Consider the following 27429-nt stretch of genomic DNA (forward strand, 5'->3'; position numbering starts at 1 on the left):
TATCACTCATATAATACACACTCACAAGTGGTGATGAGATTCACATTATCACCAGAGCACCATTCTGATGATGGCGGCAGCAGACACAGCAGGGGTATACTGTCCTCTCCGAAAATGACTCCTTCACCTTTTAATAGTGCAGCCTGCAGGTATAGATCTACAAACTATTTGCCAATAGAATGAGAGCTATCTTTAAAAATACTGATAAAACCACCTGGTTCTTCCCAATGAGTCCTTCTTGTTCAATCTCCATACATACCCATCTTGATTTTGAAGTGGGTACATTCAATTTGTCTTCCCATTACATTTGGAATTGAAAGGAAGATTCAATTGTATTTAAAACTTCCAAAAGTTGCCAGACTACTGGCATGTAAATCTCAAAACACTTGGGCATGGGATTCTTTGTGTGAGTACACGTACATACATATATTTGTGTAAAGATACAATTCTTAAATATGACTTCAAATTTTAAGATGATACCTCAGGTAGAATAAATCTGAATTCATGATAGTTTGGTGGTGTTTAATTATGGGGTACAGAGGTCTACTTCCTTTGGCTTAAACTGAATTTTGCCTTTAAAATGTTAAACATATTTTTGTTATGTGGAGGACTTTCTAGCTCTCCAAAGACATGGTTAATGTTCCTAAAAGACATACCAATTAATGGTCTCAAAAGTATTCAACATCCTTCTTTCATTTCTAAACTCTCTTATGGGGTGATAAAGTATATGTGGTTGTTTTATAACTTGATTCTTGTGATCATATGCCAGAAAATAAGGTAAGGAGCAAAGGATTACCTTGAACTTTACCTGGCCAGAAGCATGAGGTGTCCATTTGACCTCTCAAAACTGATCTACTAAGGCCTAGTTTTCATATTAAAACAATCAGTATATTGTTTTGTTACTTCACTGGATCTCTACACAACAAACACTCTACTGTCACTTCACTGGATCTCTACACAACAAACACTCTCTGATTCATTCTTTAAAAAATAATGAATATGATCCAGCAATCACACTCCTTAGCATTTACCCAAAGGAGCTGGAAAGTTATGTCTACACAAAAACCTGCACACAAACATGTATAGAAGCTCAATTCATAATTGCCAAAATTTGGAAGCAACCAAGATGTCCTTCAGCAGATGAATAAATAAACTGTGATTCATCCAGACAATGGAATATTATTTAGTGCTAAAAAGAAATGAGCTTTCGAGCTACGAAAAAACATGGAAAAATCTTAAATGCAAATTCGTAAGTGAAAGAAGCTAATATGAAAAGGCTACATACTGCATGATTCCAACTCTATGACTTTCTGGAAATGGCAAAACTATGGTAAAAAGATCAACGGTTGCCAAAGGTGGGGAGGAAGATGAATAGGCAGAACAGAGAGGATTTTCAAGGCAGTGAAAATGCTTTGTATGATGTTACAATAATGAATAGTATGTTTGTCCAAATACACAGAGGTACAACACCAAATGTGAACCCTAATAAAAACTATGGACTTTTGATGAAGATGATGTGTCAACGTAGGCTCATCCTTGGTAACGAATGTACCATTCTGGTGAGTGATGTTGACAGTGGAGGAGGCTATGTCTGGGGACAGAGGATATATAGGAAATCTCTGTACCTTCCCTTAAATTTTGTTGTGAACCTAAAACTGCCCTAAAAAAAACCATATCGACTAAAAGGTATGACATGTTGAACATCTGTGGTTACTGGGTGACATTCTCATGTGCTCTCATACATATTTCCACCAGTTAAACTCTATGCTTGCTAAGAGTCAGTAGGCTTTGTTCAGGCCAATAACATCAGCTATTGAACTTATGGGATGGGAACTTATGAGATTCTATGTAAATGAATGATATATGACTATGAAAAAGAAGCTGCACTTCCTACAAAAAATCAGTTGAATGCTTGGAAAGATTTGACAAAGACAAGTCACTAACACAAACTTGTCACATTAGATGTGGGTGAGACATCTATAACTGGAGAAAGATCTGCACTCAAACTGCCTGGTAAATGCATTTCAATTCTTGTGCCAATGTCAAGAAATTAAACCTGGAAACCAAAGAAGATGGCTTATAGGTGTGGTTTTTGGAGGAAGATCACTGAGAACTCCCAACAGGGAGCCCTTTCTCAAAGCAAATGCTTGGGGTTTATATCAAAAGATTGTCAGTGTGTGTGCGCACATGTGTGTGCATCTTTTATTAAACCCATTGACCAAATATTGGTTCTATTTACATAAGAAAAAGTCACACTTTACCCAGGGGAAAAAAAGCACTTTTGATGAAAAGGTTATACTTTTCATGAAGTTACCATGTTATTATGGCACATCAATAAAATAATTTTATCCAGCAGTTGATAGATGGTTTTATTTCTGGAAGACAGCAAATAATTTTCCTTCCTTGGAATTTCACCATGTTAATCTGATCTGGGCTATTTAAACTACTTAATGTGTGAATAGGAATAGATGAGATTTTACAGACTGTTTTGTGTTAAGGATCCCAAGAGAGCTTCTCTTTTCATATATATTCACTGGGAACAAAACAGCTTGGATTTATCATGAAATGGAATGACTATTACTCAAAGTTATTATTTAATGTAACTTTAACTAAATGAGTATACTCCATGAGCAAAGGTCATCCATGATTCAAAAACCAAACCAAAACAAAAAAGAGTCAACTGAAGTGTACATTCCAATAACCTGTCTACATTCAGAATCCTATCACAAACAAATCTACCAGTCAAGGTAATTTAAAGACCTGTACATGTGAATAAATGATATATATGGTACATTTTTATAAAAATGCATGTTTCTATGTATTAAGTTTTATCTATGAACTATCAGAACAATGCAGTGACTCTCAAGGTATGCTCTTGGGATCCTGGAGCTCTTCAAGATCCTTTCAGGGACCTGGGAAGTCAAAACCATTTTTCTAACAATATTCAAACATCTTTGCCTGTTTCACACTTACTCTCTCAAGAGCGTATAGTGGAGTTTTCCAGAGGCTAAATTTCACCTGAGATTGCAACAGATTGAAGGCAGAAGCTGATGTGAAAATGCAGCTGCATTCTATTTTATTAAGCCAGAATATTAAAGAGGGGTACAAAAGCATAAAGTAATGCCACTCATATCATTAAAATGTTTGGCCTGAAAAATAGTTATTTTAAATAAAAAGGTTATTTGCATTGGCATATAATGGACTTACCACTTATATTTTAAAATAAATTAAAATATTTTTTAAACTTCTCAGTTTTAATTTCTGATACAGTGAATATTGATAGATACACCCCACAAAAAATTTGAGAATGGCTTAGAGTGATTATGTAACAGGAAAAAAATCTACTTACCTGAACAAGAACAAAGTAACGTTTTTTCCATCTTTTCCAAACCTTCTGTCCAAGGGCATACAGATATCTGGTAAGAAAAACAAGTAAAAGAATACTTTACATTAATAATGGTGTGGTTCCACGTAATAGTATTTCTTCCATAGGTATTTATTCTTGCGACGAGCCTGCTAAAGGCAAAGTTTAGTTCATTTGGAATCTGTGACAGCACGCAGCTTCTGTGTTACAAAATGACTGAGCCTGTTCTAAGGCTTTTGAAAGGGAATTGATTTATGTGGATTGTCAACTGTCAGTTCTTCCCACAAATTGAGCGAAGTTGGAGTTAGAAAGGATAATCAAAGAAGCAGTAGGAATTTTATTCTTATACATATTTCTTAGGAGAGACAAAGGCTACGAATTGAGGCTATGGCACCAAATGTTTCAGCTTTCAGATGACCAGGGCTGAGGAATGTGGCCTGGCAGGGAGCTGGCTGCAGAGTCCAGAACCCATGGAGAAGGGTCGCTGTCCAGCTGAGTGTTCCCGAGATGTGCCTACACCAATCTCAGTTTCCATTTCCTCAACTATCAAATGAAAGGACTGGATGTGATGATTTCTGAGGTCCCTGCCAGCTCCATAATTCGGAGATTTGCCTGACTTACGCAAGCTTCTTACTACAAATTTTCCTAACTATGAAATTTAGATAATAATGAAGACGACACGGTATAATTTAACACAGTTTCAACCAAGGCTTTTGTTTAACTTTGCACTGCTATTAGTAACCTGAATTGAAATGATTCAAGTAGTCAATCATTGGAGAAGAGAACTTTTGTTCTTACTGAATATACGGATGTAAGCTTAAGTATCAAGGAGGAAAGAGAAGAAATTAAACATTAATCAGGTATGAGTGTGTCATGGAGAGCTATTTAAAATTATACCACATACCTCCTACAAAAGTGGAAAACACTGTTAGAAGTTTAAAATATGACAAATAGAGAGATAATTTTAAAATTAAAGTAAGACTTTTCAATATTTTATCACAATCCCTTTTTCTAATGTGGAGGTTTAACACTGCAGAGGCTATTCAAACTAACTTAATTTATAAACAATTCTGAGTGATTTTAAAAAAGGACTATAGCTAATAGTTTGTTTAGGGGCTTAAAGTCTTCAGACTTTCAATTTTTAAAACTGAAACCTTAGTTTGAATTTTTAGTTACTGTCTTATGAAAATCTCTTTTGTAAAACAAAACAAACATACTCTTTGTCCCCTTTTGAAAAAAATATGGGATATTAGCTAAGGTGTGCTGAAATTATGGGATTTCTTATTCACTGCTAGTGGAGTGTAACATAAGACCACCTTCCTGTAGGATAACATGGCAGTATATAGAAATGGTCTCCACCGCTTCATCATGGAATTAGGGAAATAATTAGATACACACACAAAGATGTATGCTACATGGATAATTAGAACAGCATTATTCATATTATGAAAAAGGTAACAACCTAAATGTCCAACAGTAGGTGAATGTTTAATAAATGCTGGAAAATGCACAGAAATACTATGCCACTGAAAAAATATTTTTGATAAAATAACATAAAGAAAATCTCATTGCATAACGTTATGGGAAAAGAGCAGATTCAAAACTATTGATACATAAATACTTAGTGATTTGAAATTTGTAAAAAAAAATACGAAACAGATATTCCAAAATTTTAGTAATAGTGCCTTTGAGTGGTGGGATTATGGAAGATTTGAGTTGCCTTCTTTATTCCCTGTATTTCTAAATTTTCTGAATAAAAACATACAAACAAACATGGGGTTACTAAAAGTCGACATAAATCCTAGGCTCTTGCCTAGAAAGCATCACCCCAAACTGCCCAAATTAATTATATATTTTCTTTCTCTCAGACGCATCAGCTAGCTGAAGGGTTTGGCGAACTTCTATTTGGTTCTCACAATACCCTTGATGACCTATCATCTGCGCTTGTGGATGTAAGCGAATGCAGTTAGAATCTATCAGAAATATCTACCGCTACTGTTCTCACCTGTTCACTATCTCCTCCTGAGGGCCCCTTGAAACCCTTTGCCCCATCTTTGCTCTAGTCTCTAATTTCTCTTCTATGGTCCCAGTGATAGGTGTTTAGTTGCTCTCTTTCTGTCTTCCCTATGTAATTTTCCTCTGCTGAAAGGCACACACCCAAGCTCCTATTACAGGGTTAACAGCAATGACCTCAGGAGCTATACACTGTGGACACGACAGATGCTCTCTGTACGAGTTCACCAGCAAGGAGTGCACCAAATAGCTGCCGAGGAGCCAAGGGGGCATCTGGAATAACCTCTGCCTGTGACCACAGGCTGGTTCTTCAACGTGTCTCACTTAGCATGCTGCTGGGCTACTAGGTCAGACATAAGTGAAAGTGAATAGGGATACACAAACCATCAACACCACAAGCAAGTGTAAGTCTTGCTGACAGCGAAGGTTCTGCATAAGGGATAATACTGTCATCTGCAACCTCATTAAAAATGATGCCTCACCACATTTGGAATGAAAAGGTATGGTTTCTGTGAAGACAGAACGCAGAGGGGTGGGTGGATGTACACGTGTATACTGAAAGATATTATTAGAATAAAAGACAATTCAACACTGGAACCAAGGTAAGCATTTGAATGTTGGGCCTTGAGGTATTATGCACTATTGCACTAGAATTCAACAGAATAAATACAGAAGTCATAATTGATCAAACATTTCTAGAAAGGAATTGCTCATAAGAGTTTTAGTCTCTATATAAGAAAAAAATTACATTCAACAAAAGTAAACATTTCTGCATAAAGGAAATGTTACAAATGCTATGTAGGAAAAATATGATAGCTCCTGCCCTTTAGTTTTCATAGTAGCCAGACAAAAATTTTACATAAAAAATTTTTGAACATAAATATCAGAAAAGATAACTATACCGAATAATAATACATTAAACATCAACAAATCTGAGTTTTTTCACTATAAGCATGAGTTCTGGAATCAGGCATCAATATCACCATCTAGCTGCTTTTTCACTGTATAAAAGCAGATTCTTGGCGTAAAAGACACATTTAAAATTGAGGGGAGAATGAAGAAAAAAGATGTTCATCAATGTCGTTTAAGAGCAAAAATTCAAAAACCATCTAAGAATGAAGCAGTTAAAATGATTAGGTTGCCATTAAGAGTGATGCCAAAAACAAAAGCCCAGGACCAGATGGCTTCACAGGCGAATTCTATCAAACATTTAGAGAAGAGCTAACACCTATCCTTCTCAAACTCTTCCAAAATATAGCAGAGGGAGGAACCCTCCCAAACTGATTCTACAAGGCCACCATCACCCTGATACCAAAACCAGACAAAGATGTTACAAAAAAAGAAAACTACAGGCCAATATCTCTGATGAACATAGATGCAAAAATCCTCAACAGAATACTAGCAAACAGAATCCAACAGCACATTAAAACGATCATACACCATGATCAAGTGGGGTTTATCCCAGGAATGCAAGGATTCTTCAATATATGCAAATCAATCAATGTGATACACCATATTAACAAACTGAAGGAGAAAAACCACATGATCATCTCAACAGATGCGGAGAAAGCTTTCAACAAAATTCAACACCCATTTATGATAAAAAACCCCCAGAAAGTAGGCATAGAGGGAACTTACCTCAACATAATAAAGGCCACATATGACAAACCCATAGGCAACATTGTCCTCACTGGTGAAAAACGGAAAACATTTCCACTAAGATCAGGAACAAGACAAGGTTGCCCACTCTCACCACTATTATTCAACATAGTTTTGGAAGTTTTAGCCACAGCAAGCAGAGAAGAAAAAGAAATAAAAGGAATCCAGGGCTTCCCTGGTGGCGCAGTGGTTGAGAGTCTGCCTGCTGATGCAGGGGACACGGGTTCGTGCCCTGGTCTGGGAAGATCCCACATGCCGTGGAGTGGCTAGGCCCGTGAGCCATGGCCGCTGAGTCTGCGTGTCCGGAGCCTGTGCTCTGCAACGGGAGAGGCCACAACAGTGAGAGGCCTGTGTACTGCAGGAAAAAAAAAAAAAAAAAAAAAAAAGGAATCCAAATTGGAAAAGAAGAAGTAAAGCTGTCACTGTTTCCAGATGACATGATACTGTACATAGAGAATCCTAAAGATGCTACCAGAAAACTACTAGAGCTAGTCAATGAATTTGGTAAAGTAGCAGGATACAAAATTAATGCACAGAAATCTCTTGCATTCCTATACACTAATGATGAAAAATCTGAAAGTGAAATTAAGAAAACACTCCCATTTACCACTGCAACAAAAAAAATAAAATATCTAGGAATAAACCTACCTAAGGAGGCTAAAAGACCTGTATGCAGAAAATTATAAGACACTGATGAAAGAAACTAAGGATGATACAAATAGAAGGAGAGGTATACCATGTTCTTGGATTGGAAGAATCAACATTTTGAAAATGACTCTACTACCCAAAGCAATCTACAGATTCAATGCAATCCCTATCAAACTACCAATGGCATTTTTCACAGAAGTAGAACAAAAAATTTCACAATTTTTATGGAAATACAAAAGACCCCGAATAGCCAAAGCAACCTTTTTTTTTTTAGTCATCAATTTTATGCACATCACTGTATACATGTCAGTCCCAATCACCCAGTTCATCACTCAAGATGCATTCTCTCGTAACTTATCTTTATGCCTAGCACTGCTGTTGAATTCAGAGTTCCATTTTTTTTGTTGTTGTTTTTAATGTTGAGTGTTAGGTTATAAGTTATCTCTTTTATGGATAAAAATCCAATAAGATTTTTTTAATTTCAGAAAAATACACTAAAGTTACATTTAACATATTATGTTATACTAGGCAATAGATTCATTTCATTATACTTACACAGCAATGATTACTGAAAAATGAGTTATTCTACATAGAGAGACTGTATATTCATCTATAATGAATTTTTAAAGAATTTGTATACAATAGGTTGACTTCAAATAGTCATAAAATATAATTTGATCATTCTTTAATGATTTAGAAAAGGACCCTATAAACATCTTGGGGTCATTACCATGAACATCAATTATAACTGCATAGTTCTGTAAAAGGAGAAGGTACACCTAGTAGGACCAAATCTATCTGACATACAATGGCAATAGTGATGATTAAACAAATCCTTGAGAGTTATTTACTTGTCACTTATTTCTGTTTCCTAAAAATAGTTTAGAATTTAAGAAATCTATTATTAATATTATTTTCTTGCTGTCTGAACTCTGGAAAAATTCATGTTTTTAAAGCTTTATGAAATCTGATTCTACCCCATAAAGGTGTAGAGAACATCATCCAAGAAGTGCATTTGTCACCTGGGACAGAGAGAGTACCTTGGCTCATATAGTAATGTTGTTAAGGGGGTGCGGTCTGCTCTGCAACTGTATTCTCCCTGAATATTTAGTAACCTGCTGAGTCATTACTAGCTTCCTCTCAATTGCAGGATTATCTCAAATTAAAAAAGTTTTTTTTCAGAGTATGTAAATTAGACCTGCCAAATACCAGGCAAACTGGGAACACACATTTAACTGGGTTTTGTGTGACAATTTACAATGTTACCCAATAAAATAAATATTTATCACACAGCATGAGACCAACATTCTCTAATGAGTGAATTTTTGTCACCTTATTTAAAGAGGTTTAAAAGAGCAAACCAAAAGCAAGTCTTTTGTTTTAGTTTTGGTGGGGCTTTCAACATGATTCATTTTCATCAACCTACCGAATTTGATTTTAAACAAAACATGTTGTCTCACCCTTGTTAAATTATCTCAGTTACTAAGAAATGGATGGAGGGAATTCCCTGCTGGTCCAGTGGTTAGGACTCTGAGCTTCCACTGCAGGGGGCCCAGGTTCGATAGCTCGTTGGGGAACTAAGATGCAACAAGCCAGGTGGCATGGCTAAAAAAAAACCAACAAAGAAATGGATGGAAAAGGAACACATATCAGCAGTTTTCACAGTCGTAGTCATATTACATTCTCCAGTACTCTATATTAGACTATGACCCCAGGAAAAAAATTCCCTAATCAGAGTTAAATTTGATTCAAGATTATTTAAATGAGGACAGAAGATATATTCTATTATATGTAACACAGTTCAAAAGCACATATTTCCAATGCTAAACTGATACTAAATATAACACTTTTTCCATCGAAATATTTCCAATACATCACAATACTCATGTAACTAGAGTATTTTGGGTTATTTAAAAATAACTGCTCAGATACTATTTTAAAGTGTTTGCTTTCATCAATACACCCAACTTAAGTAAGGTATTAAGAAGCTGTTCCCTTTGAACAAAAAATTGCCTGCTTAACTTTAAAATCTTCTCTTCTTACATGGGATTAGGTAACAAAGAAATTAGCAGCACTGACACAAAGCTTGGATTTAACACATAAGAGTAAAGCCTTGAAGCATTTGGTTTTATAAATCAGTATAAATACAGCAATAATCTTAAAGTATTAATCCCTCTTCTAGGACTGTTTCTAATTGAGAGTACTGTTTCCCCCAAAGAAACATAGGAATCAGCTAGGAAACAAGGCACAAAACAAACTAACCTGTTATCAATGATCCAGTCACCTACGACTTTTTTTTTGGTATTTATTTCTAACTATTCTTAGGTCGTGCTCTAAGACAAAGCTAAGAGACAATGAACTTTATGAATTTTTGCTTGTATATTTAAAATATGGTATGGACATAGATTATGTACCAGGCTGTTAGGAAAAATGTCAAGAAAAGAGAAAAAAAAAAGAGAAAATAAAAGTTTTGGTATAGCCAAACCTCAAGTCAATACAGTTACTATCAACAAGGCAAATGGGTCATTATTTTTCATCTACTACATCACATTTATATATGGTCATTTGAGAATCTCAATACTTAACATTAAAAATTATACAACCTCTATGGTCTCAACGTGATCCTTAAGAGTTATCTGTTAACTTAAGAACACATACCACAGTTGCTTCTAAAAGTTTTCATTTGTGGACAAACAAAAGCAGAGTCTTAATGAAATCCATCAGAATGTTCTGTGACAACAGGAATAAAAACTTTTCTGTAGAGATATGTTGATCATTAACAACATACATTACTCTATTACCAATAAAATGGTCTCAATATATTTACTGAGTAAAATGAAGCTTGGTAAAAATAATCTTCAAGCAAAACAAAAATCAGTAAAATCGAAGCTTATTTTTGCTGAATTTTCAAATAGATATTTACATTTCATCACATGTTCACATTGCAATGCTTGTAAAATAAAATTACTTTAAATGCTTGTCTTTTATTCAGTACCTCTTTGAGTATTTTTTTTTAAACAGATTCCCATATAACATTCTGTGATTTGCCTTCCTTTAAGCCAAAAAAACCTCTGAAATTAGTTTTACTAATAAATTAAGCCATTTTCTATAAATGCTAATATATATAGTCACAAAAGTTAATGAAATTTCAAGAGCTCATTTTGATTAGTTTTAAAAACTGAGATTTAACTCATCTTCATAACACAGTATGTCTAAACTACGATATACCCTATATTTTTCTAGTATAGTAAAGAAACAGCTAATATTCTCTATGCCATATTTGAAATAGAAAATGGTAATATGAAATAAAGAGCTCATCTATCCAAACACTTTAAAAGCACCTTATAAAACCTTTCTAACTTGAAGATTGTTCAAAGAACACTTCAACACACACAAATTCTCCAGACATATTACTAAATATTGTAGTTTAGTTTCAATTAGAGTGGTGGCATACAGTTCTAATAGAAAGGAGAATATGATGATTTATTTGCACGGAGTCCATGGTGTGGGAGTTCATGGTTTTACTTTATGGTGAAAAATCATCACTAATCTGAAAAACATAATTGTATACAGAAACTGGGAATTATTCGGTGCTTGAAAAAAAAAGACTATTATTTTTGGCAGATCACTTATGACTCTAGCTTTTTATTCAAAGAAATGAAACAATCAATCTACATGTTGAATGATAAAGCCTATTCTTCTACAAGCCTTCATTTTTCAAGGAAAAATACAGAAAGAAAAAAATCAATATATAGAGTAGTTTAGTCCTGGAAAGGGCTTTCTTAAAGAGAAACCTCAGTCAAGGTTGAAAGAGCAATTAATGCAGGCTCAAAAATCTGGGCCATTCTGATAGAGTTCGGTTAACATGTGGCAGAAGTAATCATCCACTTGTGAAAATGATTTTCGGTTCATTCTCAAACACCTTTCAGACACTCATGATCCCATTTAACTGACAACAATACAGGCTATCCGTGGGCACCACTGCATTTGATGTGAAAACCAATAGGGACCAAATGCCCTCAGGCACTTTCAGTCATTCCCTGCACAGTCTGTGCTCACAGCTTCCCCCCATAAAAGGAATCTTCTTCTTTCACTACATTCTTTCCTTTATTTAACCCCACAAGATTAAGCCTTTTTTTTTTTTTTTTTTTTTGGTTTTGTTTTCAGCTAAGGATGAGAAAAAGCAACTGATTCAAAACAACAGTGTGACCTGGGCATTAAGAAACCTAGAAGTAAATACTTTCCAGTTGGCTTTTATATACTTCCTGAATTCTTATGGGAAAGAGAACAAGAGGTGAGGATGCAAGGAGAGGATCATCACCAAACAAAATCACAGAACATTTTGAAAGAAATGATGAATGATGAAAAATCAGAAACTCCTATTGTTGAGTAAGAAGTTAAAATGCGTGTGCTATGTCAGCAGGAGACCTGTAACAGCAAAGGAATAAAATGTAGTTCTTCATTTTCTGTATCACATTTTGTAGAATCAGCAACATGAACTGCCTCCCCCCACCCTTTTTCTGAGAAGTCTCATCTTCTGCTAGCTTAATCTCAGCTAGATGGGAGTTAAACTTGAGCTCATATCAGCATTTTCAGATTAAGTCTAACAGTCTAAGGTATAAATGCTATCCTTTAAAAACTGGCTTGCTGGGACTTCCCTGGTGGCGCAGTGGTTAAGACTCTGCACTCTCAATGTAGGGTGTCCGGGTTCAATCCCTGGTCAGGGAACTAGGTCCCATATGCATGCCGCAACTAAGAGTTCGCATGCTGCAGCTAAGGAGCCCTCGAGCCTCAACTAAGACCCAGCGCAACCAAATAAATAAATAAATATTTTTTAAAAATTGGCTTGCTATTCACAAACTAGAATATGAATATAGGCAAACTGCCAAGTTGAGAAGACCATAAAGTCCTATTCCACCCTCAGATTCAGACATCAAGATCTACAAGTGACCACTCTTAAAGGAGGTGTTCTAGTATAAATGGCAATGCACTACCACCTAGAAACAAAACTGATCTGGGCAAATTATACTATAAGCAGTTCTACAAAAAGCAGTTTTAAACAGCTAAACACAAGCCAAACCATGGAACTAAATCAAACTGTACAGAGAAATCTTTTGTTATAAAGGCAGTTTTTCCTATATTTTTTGATAACTGATCATCAGTACCCTTTTATATCTCAATTAGCAGAAAAAGTGCCCCAATACATATTTTTTAATGGTTCATGACCTTACCAATGATGATATTTAGAAAGTTATACAAATATGTTAGGGTCTCATTCTAATATACTCTACTACAGAGCGCATATTTTGTAGGCATGGTTTCATGTTTTTCCTCAGTTTAAATGTCCTTCGAAATATAATAATACTTTTCTGCATGTGCAGAAACTTTACTGCCTTGTTAAAAGTTAAAATTAGTGAGCTTTCCAAGTTGATTATAAAATGCCTCAGAAGAGGATAAGAGGGAAAAAATGTCACAAGAATGTACTGAGTAACCTACCCCAACCAGGCAAAGTTGCTTAGAGTCAAGCCTATGCCTCCATCTCCTGGGAGAAGGGTGGAGGGTAGACGCTATGAAGATGTGACTCTCTTAGGGGCTATGACACATTCCAAAGGGAAGGATGCTCCGCACCATTTAGCAAAAAACCCCTGGCACTCGTGTTGATGAAAATGAAATAATTTACTTAGGCACTCCTAGATATTTTTGTGATACAATCCATTAAGCTTTCTTCTCCCTGAAAATGTAAATGGTTTGGAAATAAGGAAACAGAAGTTTTAGCAAAGGATTTTATGCATGTATCATAGTACATATTATTTATAAGGTATTGGAAGGTACTGGAAATACCTTCCCTTTTGGGGCACAAAATTCCTAAAGTGATGCAAAATGGTCACACACTTTTAAACTGTATATACAGTACAGGTAATCCTGAGTTAACACAGATATTGTAGACCTCAGTTTCCTCTTCTGTAAGTGGATATATCTGTTCTATCTGCTTCATATTTAGGCTAAATTCAAGTGAAATACGTACATAAAATGCCCATGTTATAAACTGCACACACTCTAAAAAGAAAATCATCGAGAAGATAATTTGGGATTCAGTGTTTTCCACTGTGTGTCTCAGGACATCTGGATAGAAAGAAGTAGTACACAAAGACAGAACGAGTTTGGCAAGCAAATAAATGTGAGAGATACCGAGCTGAACAAAGCTAAGTGTTCTGTGTAAGAGCCTGTAACAGACCTGGGAAATGAGACGCTGAGGAGTGAGGACGGGAGGGGGGAGAATAGTGCAGGCAGCGTCTCCAAGATGACAGACTCTCTCTCACAGAAGACCACGTAGGAGTCACGCTCTCCAGCACACACTCTGGGAAGTTAGCTGGACTAGATGACTGCTAATGAGTCTTTAAGCACTACAACCATAGAACTTGGTTTTTGCATTCTGTTCAGAATTAACTAATAACCTAGTCATGATTAAAAATATCCTCTTCAGGGACTTCCCTGGTGGTCCAGTGGGTAAGACTCCGTGCTTCTGATGCAGGGGCCCCGGGTTCGATCTCTGGTCAGGGAACTAGGTCCCGCATGCATGCTGCAACTAAAAAAAAAAAAATCCCGCATGTTGCAACTAAGACCCAGTGCAGCCAAAATAAATAAGCAAACAAATAAATAAATATTAAAAAAAATCCTCTTCACTTTTGACACTGCTTTACTTAGAATCTATAAACATTTATATTTGAAAACAAAAAGTTTTCTGTAAAATTTGGATCATAATCGCCATGGATTATGTGTGATTCCAGAAAGGTCTCTTTTTCTATAACGTTATTCTCTGGTCTTAGTTAATGAGGACATTTTTGGAGGGCTCTGAAAATTTAGAAAACAAACTGTCTATGTCCATCTTTAACTTATCTTCAAGTGAGTTATTTGTAAAGGTATTTGAGTTCCTCCTGACACTCGGCATTCTGCAACAGCCTTGTTTTACCTAAACTGTATCACTTGAACTTCACTTTTGTGCTTTGTGATCAATCTTACCTGCCATCAAGGAGGACTGTGAGTTCTGGGTCAAGATTTGGACTGAGCAGTGAGATCCCCTTGCTGTCCTGCCAGCTCTGACCTGTACCTTGGCCTCAGAGTCTCAGTCCCTGTTCCTTTGAGCTTAAGTGGTTGCTTTGATAAGCTGCCCAATACTCCAGGCTGAGGACGCAGCTTTGCTCTTGTTCTTGCTAATCTTTCTTTGACACCCTGCTCTTGAATTCTAGACTTATTAGTTGGTCACAGACATTTCCAAGACAGCTCATATCTGGAACATTCCTGTGCTGAGACCCTTTGATACTTTTCTTGGCTTTTTTTTTTTTTTTTTTTTTTTTTTGACACCAAGTACTCCTTTGTACCAATACTCTGAGTTCTTGCTGCTCCCCTGGTTGTTTGTGTGTTGGCTGTCTTACCCCATCAGTCCCACATATCTTACAATTCCATCCATTTCCAACAGTTTAAATTCATTTAGTTCTCACCTCGCATGCTTCCAATTTCTTCCCATCCCTCAGAGTTCAAACAAATCACTTTCTCAGAGAAGCCCTCCCTGACATCCCTAAAGAGGTCATACGCCCTTCTTACATGTATTTGGTGAGATGTGGACATTCCTTCCACAGCCCTGCCATGGTGTATGGCATGGCACGTTGGATGAATGTCTATATCCAACACAACACATTAAGGTCTGTGAGGGTAAGGACCACATTCAACAGTTACCACTCACCACCCTGTCTCAGCACTGTGACTTTATACAGCAGATATTCCATAAGTGTTTTTGGAATGACTGAATGGTTATTTCTAGTCTTGTCATTAGGAATGATTATAAGAACATAGTGAAGAAAGTAAATCTTCAGCAAAAATTTATATAATATATACAAATGTAAAAGAAAAAGCCTTAGACAGACTTTGGATTTTCCATAAAGTTGGTATTTTCATATTTATCTAATCAAGAGTATTCAAAGTTTTAGCAGCAGAATTTTATCCTGATATTTAACTTAATATAGAAGCTCAGAACACAGAGGAAAGGTGAAGTGGCTGCTGGGAAAGGAGGAACCGAGGTGCAGGAGTCCAGTTCGCCTACAAGCCCATCAGTCACGAAAGGGACTCCCAGGGTTTCTGGCAAGACAGTTTGAACCACAGCTGAAAATGGCCCCAAGGTCACAGTATCACAGGGGCCTTTAAGTTAAAATGCAATAGAATATATTCTATGTCTAAAGATTTCTAACTCCCGCTAATATATATATATATAAAATATATGTATGTATATATATTTTATCTTTCATGATATACAAACATGGTTGGAGTTTTTGAGAAGGCCCAATAATTTAGTACCTCTTTTCTTTGCCTCAGTTCCGAGCAAACTGGCTAAAGACAAAGAGTTGTTAACAAGGGTTAAAAGATCACCTTATTAGTGATAACAATAATACTGAAGAATGTCGCTTATTTCTGTAAGAAGCAGGCTCCTTTATGAGGTTCAGTATTATTATCAGACATACTTTCCCCACTCCAGTGACAGACAGCGCTGATCAGGCCACGCCTGTCCACGTGGAGATCCCGCCCCTGACAAACTCACACAGGGGGCAGCGGCAAGCAGTTGCTGGAACAGGTGTTCAGGGACAAATGGAGTGGAAAGGGCTGTCTATGCATGCCCAGTCCCTGCTCTCAAGCTAACCAATCAGATGCGTCAAAAAAAAAAAGAAAAAAAAGAAAAAGAAAGGGGGTAGGCCTTCCCTGGTGGCGCAGTGGTTGACAGTCCGCCTGCCGATGCAGGGGACAGGGGTTCGTGCCCCGGTCCGGAAAGATCCCACATGCCGCGGAGCGGCTGGGCCCGTGAGCCATGGCCACTGAGCCTGCGCGTCCAGAGCCTGTGCTCCGCAATGGGAGAGGCCACAACAGTGAGAGGCCCGAGTACCGCAAAAAAAAAAAAAAAAGGGGGCGGGGGAAGGGGGTAGAGAGAAGCCAGGAGTATTACTGTCACAGATATTCCTCCACATGGAAGCAAATATTGGGGCACAGAATAAAAGCTTTTTCCAAACAGAGATGAAAGAGTGAAAATATGAGAGACAGAGAGAAGAATGACAGAGAAAGAGAGAGGGAGAGGGAAAATGAATGAATGATTTTCTTAAGTGTCTTTAACTTTTAACTGCTATGTGCCTGATGTGACTTTCACTATTTTTCACCTGTAAAATAGAAATAGCAATATTCGTTCTGATTATAACAGATAGTGTCATTACAAAAATCTAGTTAAATGATGTGTGTAAAGGAGCCTTTGAAATTATATAGCATAATGTAAATGAAGGCATCATCATTATCATCATCTTTATGGTATTAGTAGTAGCAGTATATACTGAAAACTATTTCAATCTAACTTTTCTTTTTTTGGGTGGGTACGTGGGCCTCTCACTGTTGTGGCCTCTCCCGTTGCGGAACACAGGCTCCGGATGCGCAGGCTCAGCGGCCATGGCTCACGGGCCCAGCCGATCTGCGGCATGTGGGATCTTCCCGGACCGGGGCACGAACCTGTGTCCCCTGCATCGGCAGGCGGATTCTCAACCACTGCGCCACCAGGGAAGCCCCAATCTAACTTTTTAAAGGACTCTTTGGAAAAGGTTGGGGAGAGTGCAATGCATTCTTCAACTTTTCCCATTTACGAAAAAAAAAGACTTTTGAAGAGTGGAACAAAAACTTAAGTATACATTTTCCTACAATGAAGTATAACTATAATATCACACAAGTTACAACAAAACACCTAGTTCTTTTCATTCATCAGATAAAAGCAATATTTCTATAGAGTACATGTATTATCTTTCCCAGCTACTGAATTCTTTAGGCTCTTAAGAAATTGCTATTTATCAACCTACTAAAAAACTCTAGACTGCTATGAAAAAGTACACTTCGATGCTCAGTTTCTCTCTCACATGCATCTATTTATTTGGAGGAGAATGAATAACAAAATAAAGGTAACAGTAATAAGAGGGCTATGTACAATCAGGTTGGGATTTACTGGGCTATACTTGTAAAATGTTTCTCTTTCTCCTTTAACTTAAAGCTTAAGAATTCCACTTATTTACTTACTTGCTTATTAAACTATAGACACAATGCTTCTGCCTATGAATGCAGGATACAAAGAAAAATGAAATCAAGATAGTCAATAGAAAAAAAACTTTGACATTTAACAAAACATATTCAGAATTTCAAGTCTCAGATATTTTTGGTTAAAACTAACATTAGTGACATCTTTGATTATTCATATAGTGCTAAACATTAAAGTTTTTCTGTATTAATGTGATAAAATGTTTTGACAAGTTTGATATATCCAAAATGAACTACCACTTCACCTTCTAACATTTTCTACATTTTTTAAAAAAAGAAAACGTCTTGAAGATTACTTAATGCTACTTAAATAATGCCACCTTTATTATCAAGTTCTCCATTCAGTAGATAAAAACACTTTGTTTTTTGGGGGGTATGCTTGCACCATCTACTGGAGAAATATATTACTACTTTTGTCAAAGGACAACTTTAACACCATTTCCAAAGATTCTTGTGAGGTACTTCCCTCTAAAATGCAACACTGGAACAAAATCTGGTCCCTTTCTTTCTTGCATGTGTCAGTACAGGAAATCAGCACGTTCTTCCGCAAAACAACACGAATATACGTTAGTTCAAGTAAGTCAATATTCCCATCTTAATTTGACAGAGTTATTAATCCACCAGCAAAAGTAACAGATGTGGAAGAGAGAGAAACACAGATGGAGGAAAGGAGATTATACAACCATTTTACTATTTATTTAAAAAGTATACAAACACCTAATTTTAAAATGAATATAAGCAAAGGCTCTCTCCCATTTAGTCATACAGCTAAGGATAAAGACTAGAATTGTCAGATGGATTTGTAGAATGTCAAGATTACTTCATAGAAAAGAACTGAAACCATTCTGAAGGTATCTCTGGGTTTTTCTTAATAAATAACCACAACCATAATAATATGGAGTATAAAAAAATCAGTACACAGAAGACAATGATCTCTAAATAGCTTTTTTCCCCTCTCTCCACATGAGGGCACCACCTAAAGCAGAAGAATTTAAGATCTGTTCATTTTCAATTAAGAAGGCAGGCTATTTTTTTCCTAGCAAAAGAAATGAGAATCTTGTTTGAAGGTCCATATCATAATTACATCTCTGGGTGTGGGATGTGATTCACTTGCAGGCACATATATATCTGCTTTTCAGTGGGATGCATGGATTATTAGAAAGTTAACATAAATTACACTGTAACTATAATTGTTAAGAATCCAAATAATTTTCAATTTATGAGAGGTCCTACCCCTTCCTCTCTCTATAATTAGAGGAAGTAGACAAAAAAACCAACAACAAACCCTCACTGCAGAGACTATAAGACATATCCTGGAGTTGCCGCTCCTTAGTGATAATTGATTTATATTTACTTTGTGCATTTCAGGACGGAAGATATGCTCACCATAAACAGTAACGAAAGGTAGAAAATACGAGGAATAGTGAAGATAAACTACCATGGGAGTACCTATAAGTCAGAGAGAATCAGACAGATAACCAGAGGTGAATAAATGATCCTTAATCATCAAATAAAATTAAAATGTACTTATGAACTCTAAAGAGAAATACAGAATTCTAGTAAACATCAAGGCAATTTTAAACAATAAAGTTTGAAATTTAAAAAGGTTTAAATAAGTTAGACTTATTTTGCTAGCATTCAAGTTAACCTTTTGAATCAATCTGAAATTTAAAAAAATCAAAAACAAAAACCAACAAAAGTGAGTAAAATGACAGACTATAATATTACATCAGAATGTATCCCGTCATAGCACCCATCCTATGTTGATATTCTTCGTATCAGGTAACTATTCACAATGCATTTCATCCTTGTTTTCTTTATAACAGGTTACATTTCATTTTTTGAGATTTACTGAATTCCAGGCATTGTACTTTGTATTTTACATATATTATCTTGATTAATACTCATTAACGATCCTATTAGGTAGGTATAGTTATTGCTACAAATGACAGGAAACATACAGTTTATAACCAACTTCCGATACTTTCAATACTACAGAAACTATATACTAAGGACCACATTTAAGTTTTAATTAGCAACACTCACTGAATATACTTTCTGACTTTGCTACAAGATTCACTTCACAGTTGTAGTTAATTGTGAGGGAACAGGCCCCAGCTTCTACTGATATATACATAAAATGCTTCTCTTCACCTAAGGTTTAACCTCTCATATATGGAGAAGGTGGTCTTGAGCTCAGAACAGGAATATCAAGACCACTCCTTGTACACTGGGTGAGGTACATCCTGTCCTAGTTGCTGGACTGGTTGTGAATGGGAGGGGTTTACTTACTTAAACAGGAGGCCGCTCCCTGGCGCTGGGTGTTAATGTAGGAGTCTTCATTTGGAGAAAAGACTAAGAGCAAAATAGCAGGGGACCCGCATGAAATGCCATCTAACTCAGGCCAGCTTTTTGGATAGACCCCCTAGTATCCCAGGACAGTAGATAAACAGGTCAGAATCTATAGAATAATGGCAAGCTTTACTGGTAGTTTCTTATATTCTCCGTGATTACTTTCTTATTTGTTCTCCCTTAGCATGAAGACTTTCAAAAGCTCTACCATATTCTAGCTGACCAAAGAGAAACAGGAAGGGAAGTCTATCATGGGAGAGAAAGAGAATGAGATGAGGTCTAGCACAGGACGGAGGAAGGATGTGAGAGAATATCTCCAGGAGGGGAAAACTCGGTCCCGACCTCACAGTCCAGTCACCGTATTTCCAGAAGATTCTCCTACCTGACTCCAATCGTTGGAGGTTTGGAGTTGTTCTTTTAAGGGCAGAGGCATTTTCTCCCAGTAGTTTCCACTAACTCTCAGACACGAGGAACCAAATTAATTTATTAAAAAGAGAATTAGTTGGGCTTCCCTGGTGGCACAGTGGTTGAGAGTCCGCCTGCCGATGCAGGGGACATGGGTTCGTGCCCCGGTCCGGGAAGATCCCACATGCCGCGGAGCGTCTAGGCCCGTGAGCCACGGCCGCTGAGCCTGCGCGTCCGGAGCCTGTGCTCCGCAACCGGGGAGGCCACAACGGTGAGAGGCCCGCGTACCGCGCGCGCATGCGCAAAAAAAAGATAATTAGCATAGTCCCTTCACTAATACAACACTTAGATAAGAATTCTGAAACTGTTCTCAGTTGAGCCTCAGTTTTTCTTAACTGTAAATAGAGTGAATGATTGGTTCTTAATTGCCTTAAACGGTTATCATTAGGATCAAATGACCCAATAGGTATAATAGCCCTTATAATAAATATAAAGATACTATTAAGACGTAATACTGTTAGCAGTATTACGTTAAAATCTAGGTTAAGTCTTGTTACTATCACAAGGAGTTAAATTTGAGAAACTCCATTAATTGGCTTATTTATTTACATAATATAAAACATGATGAAAACTGGTTTCTTTTTGGGAGGGGGGATGAAAGTGACTCATCAACTAACTGTTGTGATTCATATGGACCCAGCTGTATAATCACGAACAAAAAAATAAATTTAGACTCATTTATTGTTAATGTAGGAGAGAAAACTTTTCCCGAGAAACATTTTCCCAACATTTCAAGCACATCTGATAAGTTAATTTTTAACCTAATGATTTTTAACAGAAATTTTTAAAGTATGTCGACATTCACTTTTTCTAATCCAGTGCTTCTCAAGTGTTATTAGCAGCAACGAAATCATGCACAGAGAGCTTGTGAAAACACACATTGTTGGGTCCCACGCCCTGAGTTTCTGATCCACTGCAGCTGGCCTGAGAATCTGTATTTCTAACAAGTTCTCAGGTGAGGCTGATACTCCTGGTCCAGGCAACACACATTAACCACTGGTTAATCTACACCTATTCTGAAGTTTGAACAAAAACTTCAGCCACCTCGAGTATATATTTACGAGGTATTTTACCTAAAAGTATATAATTAGTTAAGGTTTCTTTATAGTAATATTAGGAACAATTTTTCTAACTGAAATAAACCTAACAAAATAACACTTTCCCCTTTTCTTCTTAAATTTGATCATAGTGCCCCCAAGTGCATGAAAATGTTACTAACGGGAAAGGAAAACAATTCTCACTGGGAGGGAGTTAGGTAAACTTATCTTTGTATTTGCCAGGATACATTCAGGACAGGTTAACGGAATAAACACCCACACATACTTCGGAAAGGCTTACCACTCTTTCCCTCAGTGTTTTATTTATAAAACTCTAATGTTTGGTCAAGTAATCCCCAGATCTCTTTTAGTGCTTGAATTCTATGCTGGCATGAAGTAAGCACAAAAACCTATTTAGAATCAAGTCGAATATAAAGAAATAACAGAGAAACCAGTGTTATTCTATGCTCTTTATTCTCACCATCACATAGCTCCTCAAAGCTGTGATGGGATTGCAATAAGCATTCATTTAGGGTTTAGAAAGAAAATATCTGTACTTAAATGATAGAATATAATGCAAGGTGGTTAAATGGGCTCTGGCTAAACACTTGCCTCCCCAGTGCGGCTATTTGTGCCACAACCTGGGAGGAATTGTTAGGAAGAAAGTCAATCTTTCTTCCTAGGTGTAATTAATAGTATCTTTACAGTACACTCCATAGCAATTTGTGTATCATTCTGTAGCACTCTAATTCATTTAAAAACTTATCAGCTGAATTATATATATTCTTTTACTTCAACAGGCATATACGGAATCAATAAATTAAAGGACCTTAGTCAATGCCATGAAAGGGATACTGCGGATGGGTTAAAATTATTTCTAACATAAAACACTGGTGAAGAGTCTTGGGGCTTAAAGGCTGACTAAATCTTTTTCTTAATTTCCTTAAAGGCTGACTAAATCTTTTTCTTAATTTTCTTACATGCATGTATCTCTCTGCCTACCTTCCTCCCACCTATTAGCATTTACTTATATACATGTGTGTCTCCATCTCTTCTTCACTTTTCATCATTCTCTTAATTTCAGAAAAGTGACATCTATTTCAAATGTATATCCACAGTCTCACATTTTTGTAAACTGCTCACATAAACTCATTCTGCCTAATGGAAGGACAGAAATTCAAAGCGTTCCGAGGAACACAGGCTTCGGTGGCACTGGTACATGCTGTAAGGGGGCTAATGCATACATTTACCTCTTCGCGTTTCCCCTGGCTTCCTTAGGCCCGTGTATTTCTCATACAAAAAATACCCTGAAAAGTCTCATGTTATTTCATGACAATTAATAAACTGCTAACATGTCATGTTAATAAAAAAAGCAATTGACCTAAGTAGAAGGGCTAATTAAATGGAGTAAGATAATTAAACGATTCTCAATATGTAATCAAAAATTATGGCTGGAAGTGTTTCACAATGTTGTCTTTTTGTTTTCAAGTATCTGCCTATCTGCAAAATTCTAATCATTGTATCCATATGCAGAAAAGATCCAGTGCAGATGTTAATTTGTTGCATGATAGAAATCAGGTGTTCAATTACAAATAATGGGGAGTATGAGAGAACGTCCAAGATTTCCATTTAGCTGAACACACGCATCTCAACCGGCAAGTGATTGCAAAGCATTCATATTGGAATTAGCTACTAACATGCACCCAAGGCACATCACATTCAACTCCTTTATTATCTTCATTATATAATATTCACATCTCCAGCCCTGTGTGTTACTTAATTTGCTACCGATTTAGGAGTTTGAATATTTGGTGATCTAAATTCTATTTATTGTATCTGAATTCTTTTAAAGGGATGTTTTTGATTTTTATCTAAACTCTAGAGCACTTTAACATGAGCAATTTTGTTTCCTAATATTACATTTTAAACAATCAAAACCATCTGCTTTTGTCCTAAGGTAAATTCCTTGAACTAGGAATATTCGAAGTTTTTAACATGTAAAGCCTATTTCAACAAAGCCTTCTCAACATGGTATCTAAATGTATTTTAGCAAAGTAACCACATAGAGGGGCCAAATATATTCACTTGGCTAAAAGACTTGCTTTTTTGAATATAATTTACAACAAAGACACAGGCTTAAAATTTACTTATTAAGATATTCACCATGCCAAGCTTGTAGACTGACACAATTCTGAGAGTATGAATAAATACCAGACTGATGCTGAATTATGTCCTAAATCAAGACCCTAATATTGAGAGTTTGCAAATTAGTTATTCAATAACTAGCAGGGCCATACCTCTAAAGCCTTAATGTCAGATAATCACAGAGGAGACAATGAAAAAGATCATCTGATTAGATGGCAGAATAATAGCACTGTACATCAATGGGGACTTCATTATTTTAAAAGAACATAAGAAGGAGGTTTAAAAAAAGAAAAGTGCATTAATTTTTAATTCCTTTCATTCTCTTAAAATCACTTTCAAAATATGTGACTGTCTAAGGTTCCTTACTCATTAAGAAAATAAACAAATGCTGTTTCTGAGTATGTGGCAACTAGCAAAGCCTCAACAATTATTCAAAGGTAAGAACAGTGAGGGATAATTCCTGTAACCAAGAGATGCAACACAGTGACCTGATGGGCCAAATGGGGCTGCAGATATGCTCTGAAAGCCCAGCATCACAAAAACCGATTCTGAATTTCTTTTTGTAGGGCATGTTATCTTGATTCCACTAACCCTGACTATTCTACTCTTTCTGACCTTAAAACTTAATCATTTCACACTTTTGTTTGGCTTGCCTGGCCTATGGTGCCATTTGAGTTTTGTGAACACATGGTTATCACTTGAGAAAAGTATTGTATATTCTTAGGCAATGTTGTCTGGTGGTTTAGAGAATAAGCTCTGGAATGAGACAAAATTGGGTTTAAATCATGGTCACTTACTAGTTATAAGACTTTGGTCAAATTCCTTAACCTCTTTATGCCTCAGTAATCTCTGTAAATTGATATAATAGTGATATCAATCATATTATACAAATGATATATAAATACATAAGTTATATAAACATATCACAGAGTTGCAAGAAATAAGAATACATCATAAAAATATAATCAACTAAGAATATATTTATATTCAAATAAGGTTTTTTTAATTTAATTTTTTAAGAAGAGTTTTAGACTCACAGAAAAAATTAAAAGGTAGGTATGGAAATTTCCTTAGACTCTCTGCCTCGATACAAGCAAATTCTCCCCAATATTGACATTTTACACCAGAGTGGTATATTTGTTACAACTGATGACTCTATATTGACACATCACAATCACCCAAAGTCCATAGTTTAGGACATGGTTCACTCTTGGTATTGTTCATTACATGTATTTGGACAAGTGTGTAATGATACACATATACCAATCATTATAGCATCATGCAGAGTATTTTCACTGCCCTAAAAATCCTCTATGTTCTGCCTATTTGTGCATTCCCTACCTCCACCTCTTGGCAACCACTGATCTTTTTATTGTCTCCAAAATATTGCCTTTCCAACAATGTCATATAGTTGGAATCATACAGCATGTATGTAGCCTTTTCAGATTGACTTCTTTCACTTAAGTTTACTTAAGGTTCCTCCATGTCTTTTCATAGTTTGATATTTCTTTTTAGCACAGAATAATATTCTGTTGCTGGATGTACCACTATTTATCCACTCAGCTACTCAAGGACATATTGGTTGCCTCCAAGTTTTGGTAATTATGAATAAAGCTGCTATAAACATCCATGTCCAGCTTTTGTGCGGACATAGTTTTCAACTTCTTTGGGTAAATACCAAGGAGCATGATTGCTGGATCATATGGTATGAATATGTTTATTTTTGTGAGAAATTGCTAAACTGTGTTCCAAAGTAACTGTACGATTTTGCATGCCCAACAGTAATGAATGAGAGTCCCTATTGCTCCACATCCTTCCAGCATTTGGTGTTGCCAGTGTTCCAGAATTTGGCCATTCTAGTTGGTATGTTGTAAGGTAAGTTTTTAACAAACTTCCAATGACAGAAAATGCCTCTTATACAAGTTATTTTAATAAAAAGGAAAAAGAAAAAAATTGAGAAAAAAACTGCACAAGAGGTTTAAAGAGATTAACATAACTTTGATTCCCCAAATTAAAACTAAATGAAAACATTAAAAGAAAAAAATTGTAGGCCAATTTCACCTATAAACAGAGATGAGAAATTTGGCAATGGAGATGAATATATGAATTACAGAAGAGAAGCCCAACTAGTTAAAAAGCAAATGGAAATTTACTCAAACTCATTAGCAGTCAGATAAACTGATGAGAATATTTAAATTTCATTTAATTTTAAATAGTTTCAATAATAAAACATTGTGTTCCGTGAACGTAAGGATGGTTGAACATCAGAAAACCTACCAATGAAAATCACTATATTGATGACTTAATGGAGAAACATAATATTACTACCTTAATAGACACACAGAAAGCATTTGATAAAGGTGAACAATTTATGGTTTGATAAACAATTTAGTAAAGCTGTATATCAAGAACATAAAGCAATGATTGTGCTTAATAAAAGAAATTTTAGATATTGGATGGTTAATTTATGCCAATTTGACTGCACCACGGGGTGCCTAGATATTTGGTCAAACATTACTTTAGGTGTTTCTGTGAGGATATTTTTGGATGTCAGTAACATTTAAATCAGTAGACTGAATAAAGTAGACTGCCCTCCCTAATGTGGGTGGACCTCATCCAATTAGTTGAAGACCTAGCTAGAACAAAAAGCTGACCATCCCCTGAGTAAGAGAGAATTCTCCCGTCTGACAGCCTTCAAACTGGAACACTGGCAATTCCTGTCTGAAACCTTCCAAACTGGGACATTGGCTCTTCCTGGTTCTACAGCAGCTTCTAGTCTTTGGACTAGAACTGGACCACTGGCTATGTAGGTTTTGGAATTGCCAGCTTCCATAATCACAACAGCCAACTCCTTATGATAAGTCTCTTAGTGCACACACACATGCGTGTGTGCGTGTGCGTCCTACTGGTTCTTTTTCTCTGGAGAACCCTAATACAGATTTAGTTATTCTAAAACTGAGAAAAGGCAAGCTTGCTTGTTGTCATTTCTAAATAACATAGCATTCAAGGCCTAGGCCCGTTGTACAAGACAAGAAAAAGAGAGAGTGAAGACAGCAAATCAAGAGGAAAAAACTGCCATTATTTGCAGGTGACACAATCACCTACAGAAAAACTACAACAAAATAAATTGTTAGAATAAGAGAATTGATAAAGTCAGCTTACTACAATCAGTACTATGCTTCTATCCCACAAAAGTAAAGGTGGAAGGATGGGTTGCCTTCCACACATTCGTGTGGGAAAACTGACTTGTTGAATAAACAAAGTTAGAGGCCTTTCTTATTACACCATTCCAAAAGGGAGCTCTATGTGGGTTAATGACATAAAAGTATAAGATAAATCTTTAAACCTAAAAGAAGAAAATGAAGGGGATTACTTCTGTGACTTAGGGGTAAAAGATACTTTTAAAATGACTCCAAAAGCACAAATACACAGAAAGAAAATTGATGAATTTGACTACCAAGCATTTCTGTTCAACAAGGTTATCCATCAGATAACAGATCAAGAGGGTATCTGTAACAGCTAAAACCAACAAAAGTATGTGTATATCTGATTCTTGGTTATGTATGGTGGAGAAATTCTGACATAGGCCTACAAGTGGACATGAACAAGGACAATCAAGGGGGCACTGTGTATGGC

The 27429-nt window shown here is 36.3% G+C and overlaps 1 protein-coding gene across 20 annotated transcripts in view; it reads right to left on the reverse strand.

Annotated features, from left to right (window-relative positions):
- Positions 1 to 27429, reverse strand: part of CADPS2 (calcium dependent secretion activator 2) — a gene marked incomplete at its 3' end in the record, with an annotated part of 487123 nt that overhangs the window by 180020 nt on the left and 279674 nt on the right. For all 20 annotated transcript variants that reach the window (XM_079711385.1, XM_079711377.1, XM_079711381.1 and 17 more), the window contains exon 9: positions 3350 to 3416. In XM_079711385.1, the coding sequence (XP_079567511.1) occupies positions 3350 to 3416 (67 nt within the window). The remainder of the gene's footprint in view (positions 1 to 3349; positions 3417 to 27429) is intronic.

This window comes from Hyperoodon ampullatus, assembly GCF_949752795.1.
Source record: "Hyperoodon ampullatus genome assembly, chromosome: 9".
Lineage (NCBI taxonomy): Eukaryota > Metazoa > Chordata > Mammalia > Artiodactyla > Ziphiidae > Hyperoodon > Hyperoodon ampullatus.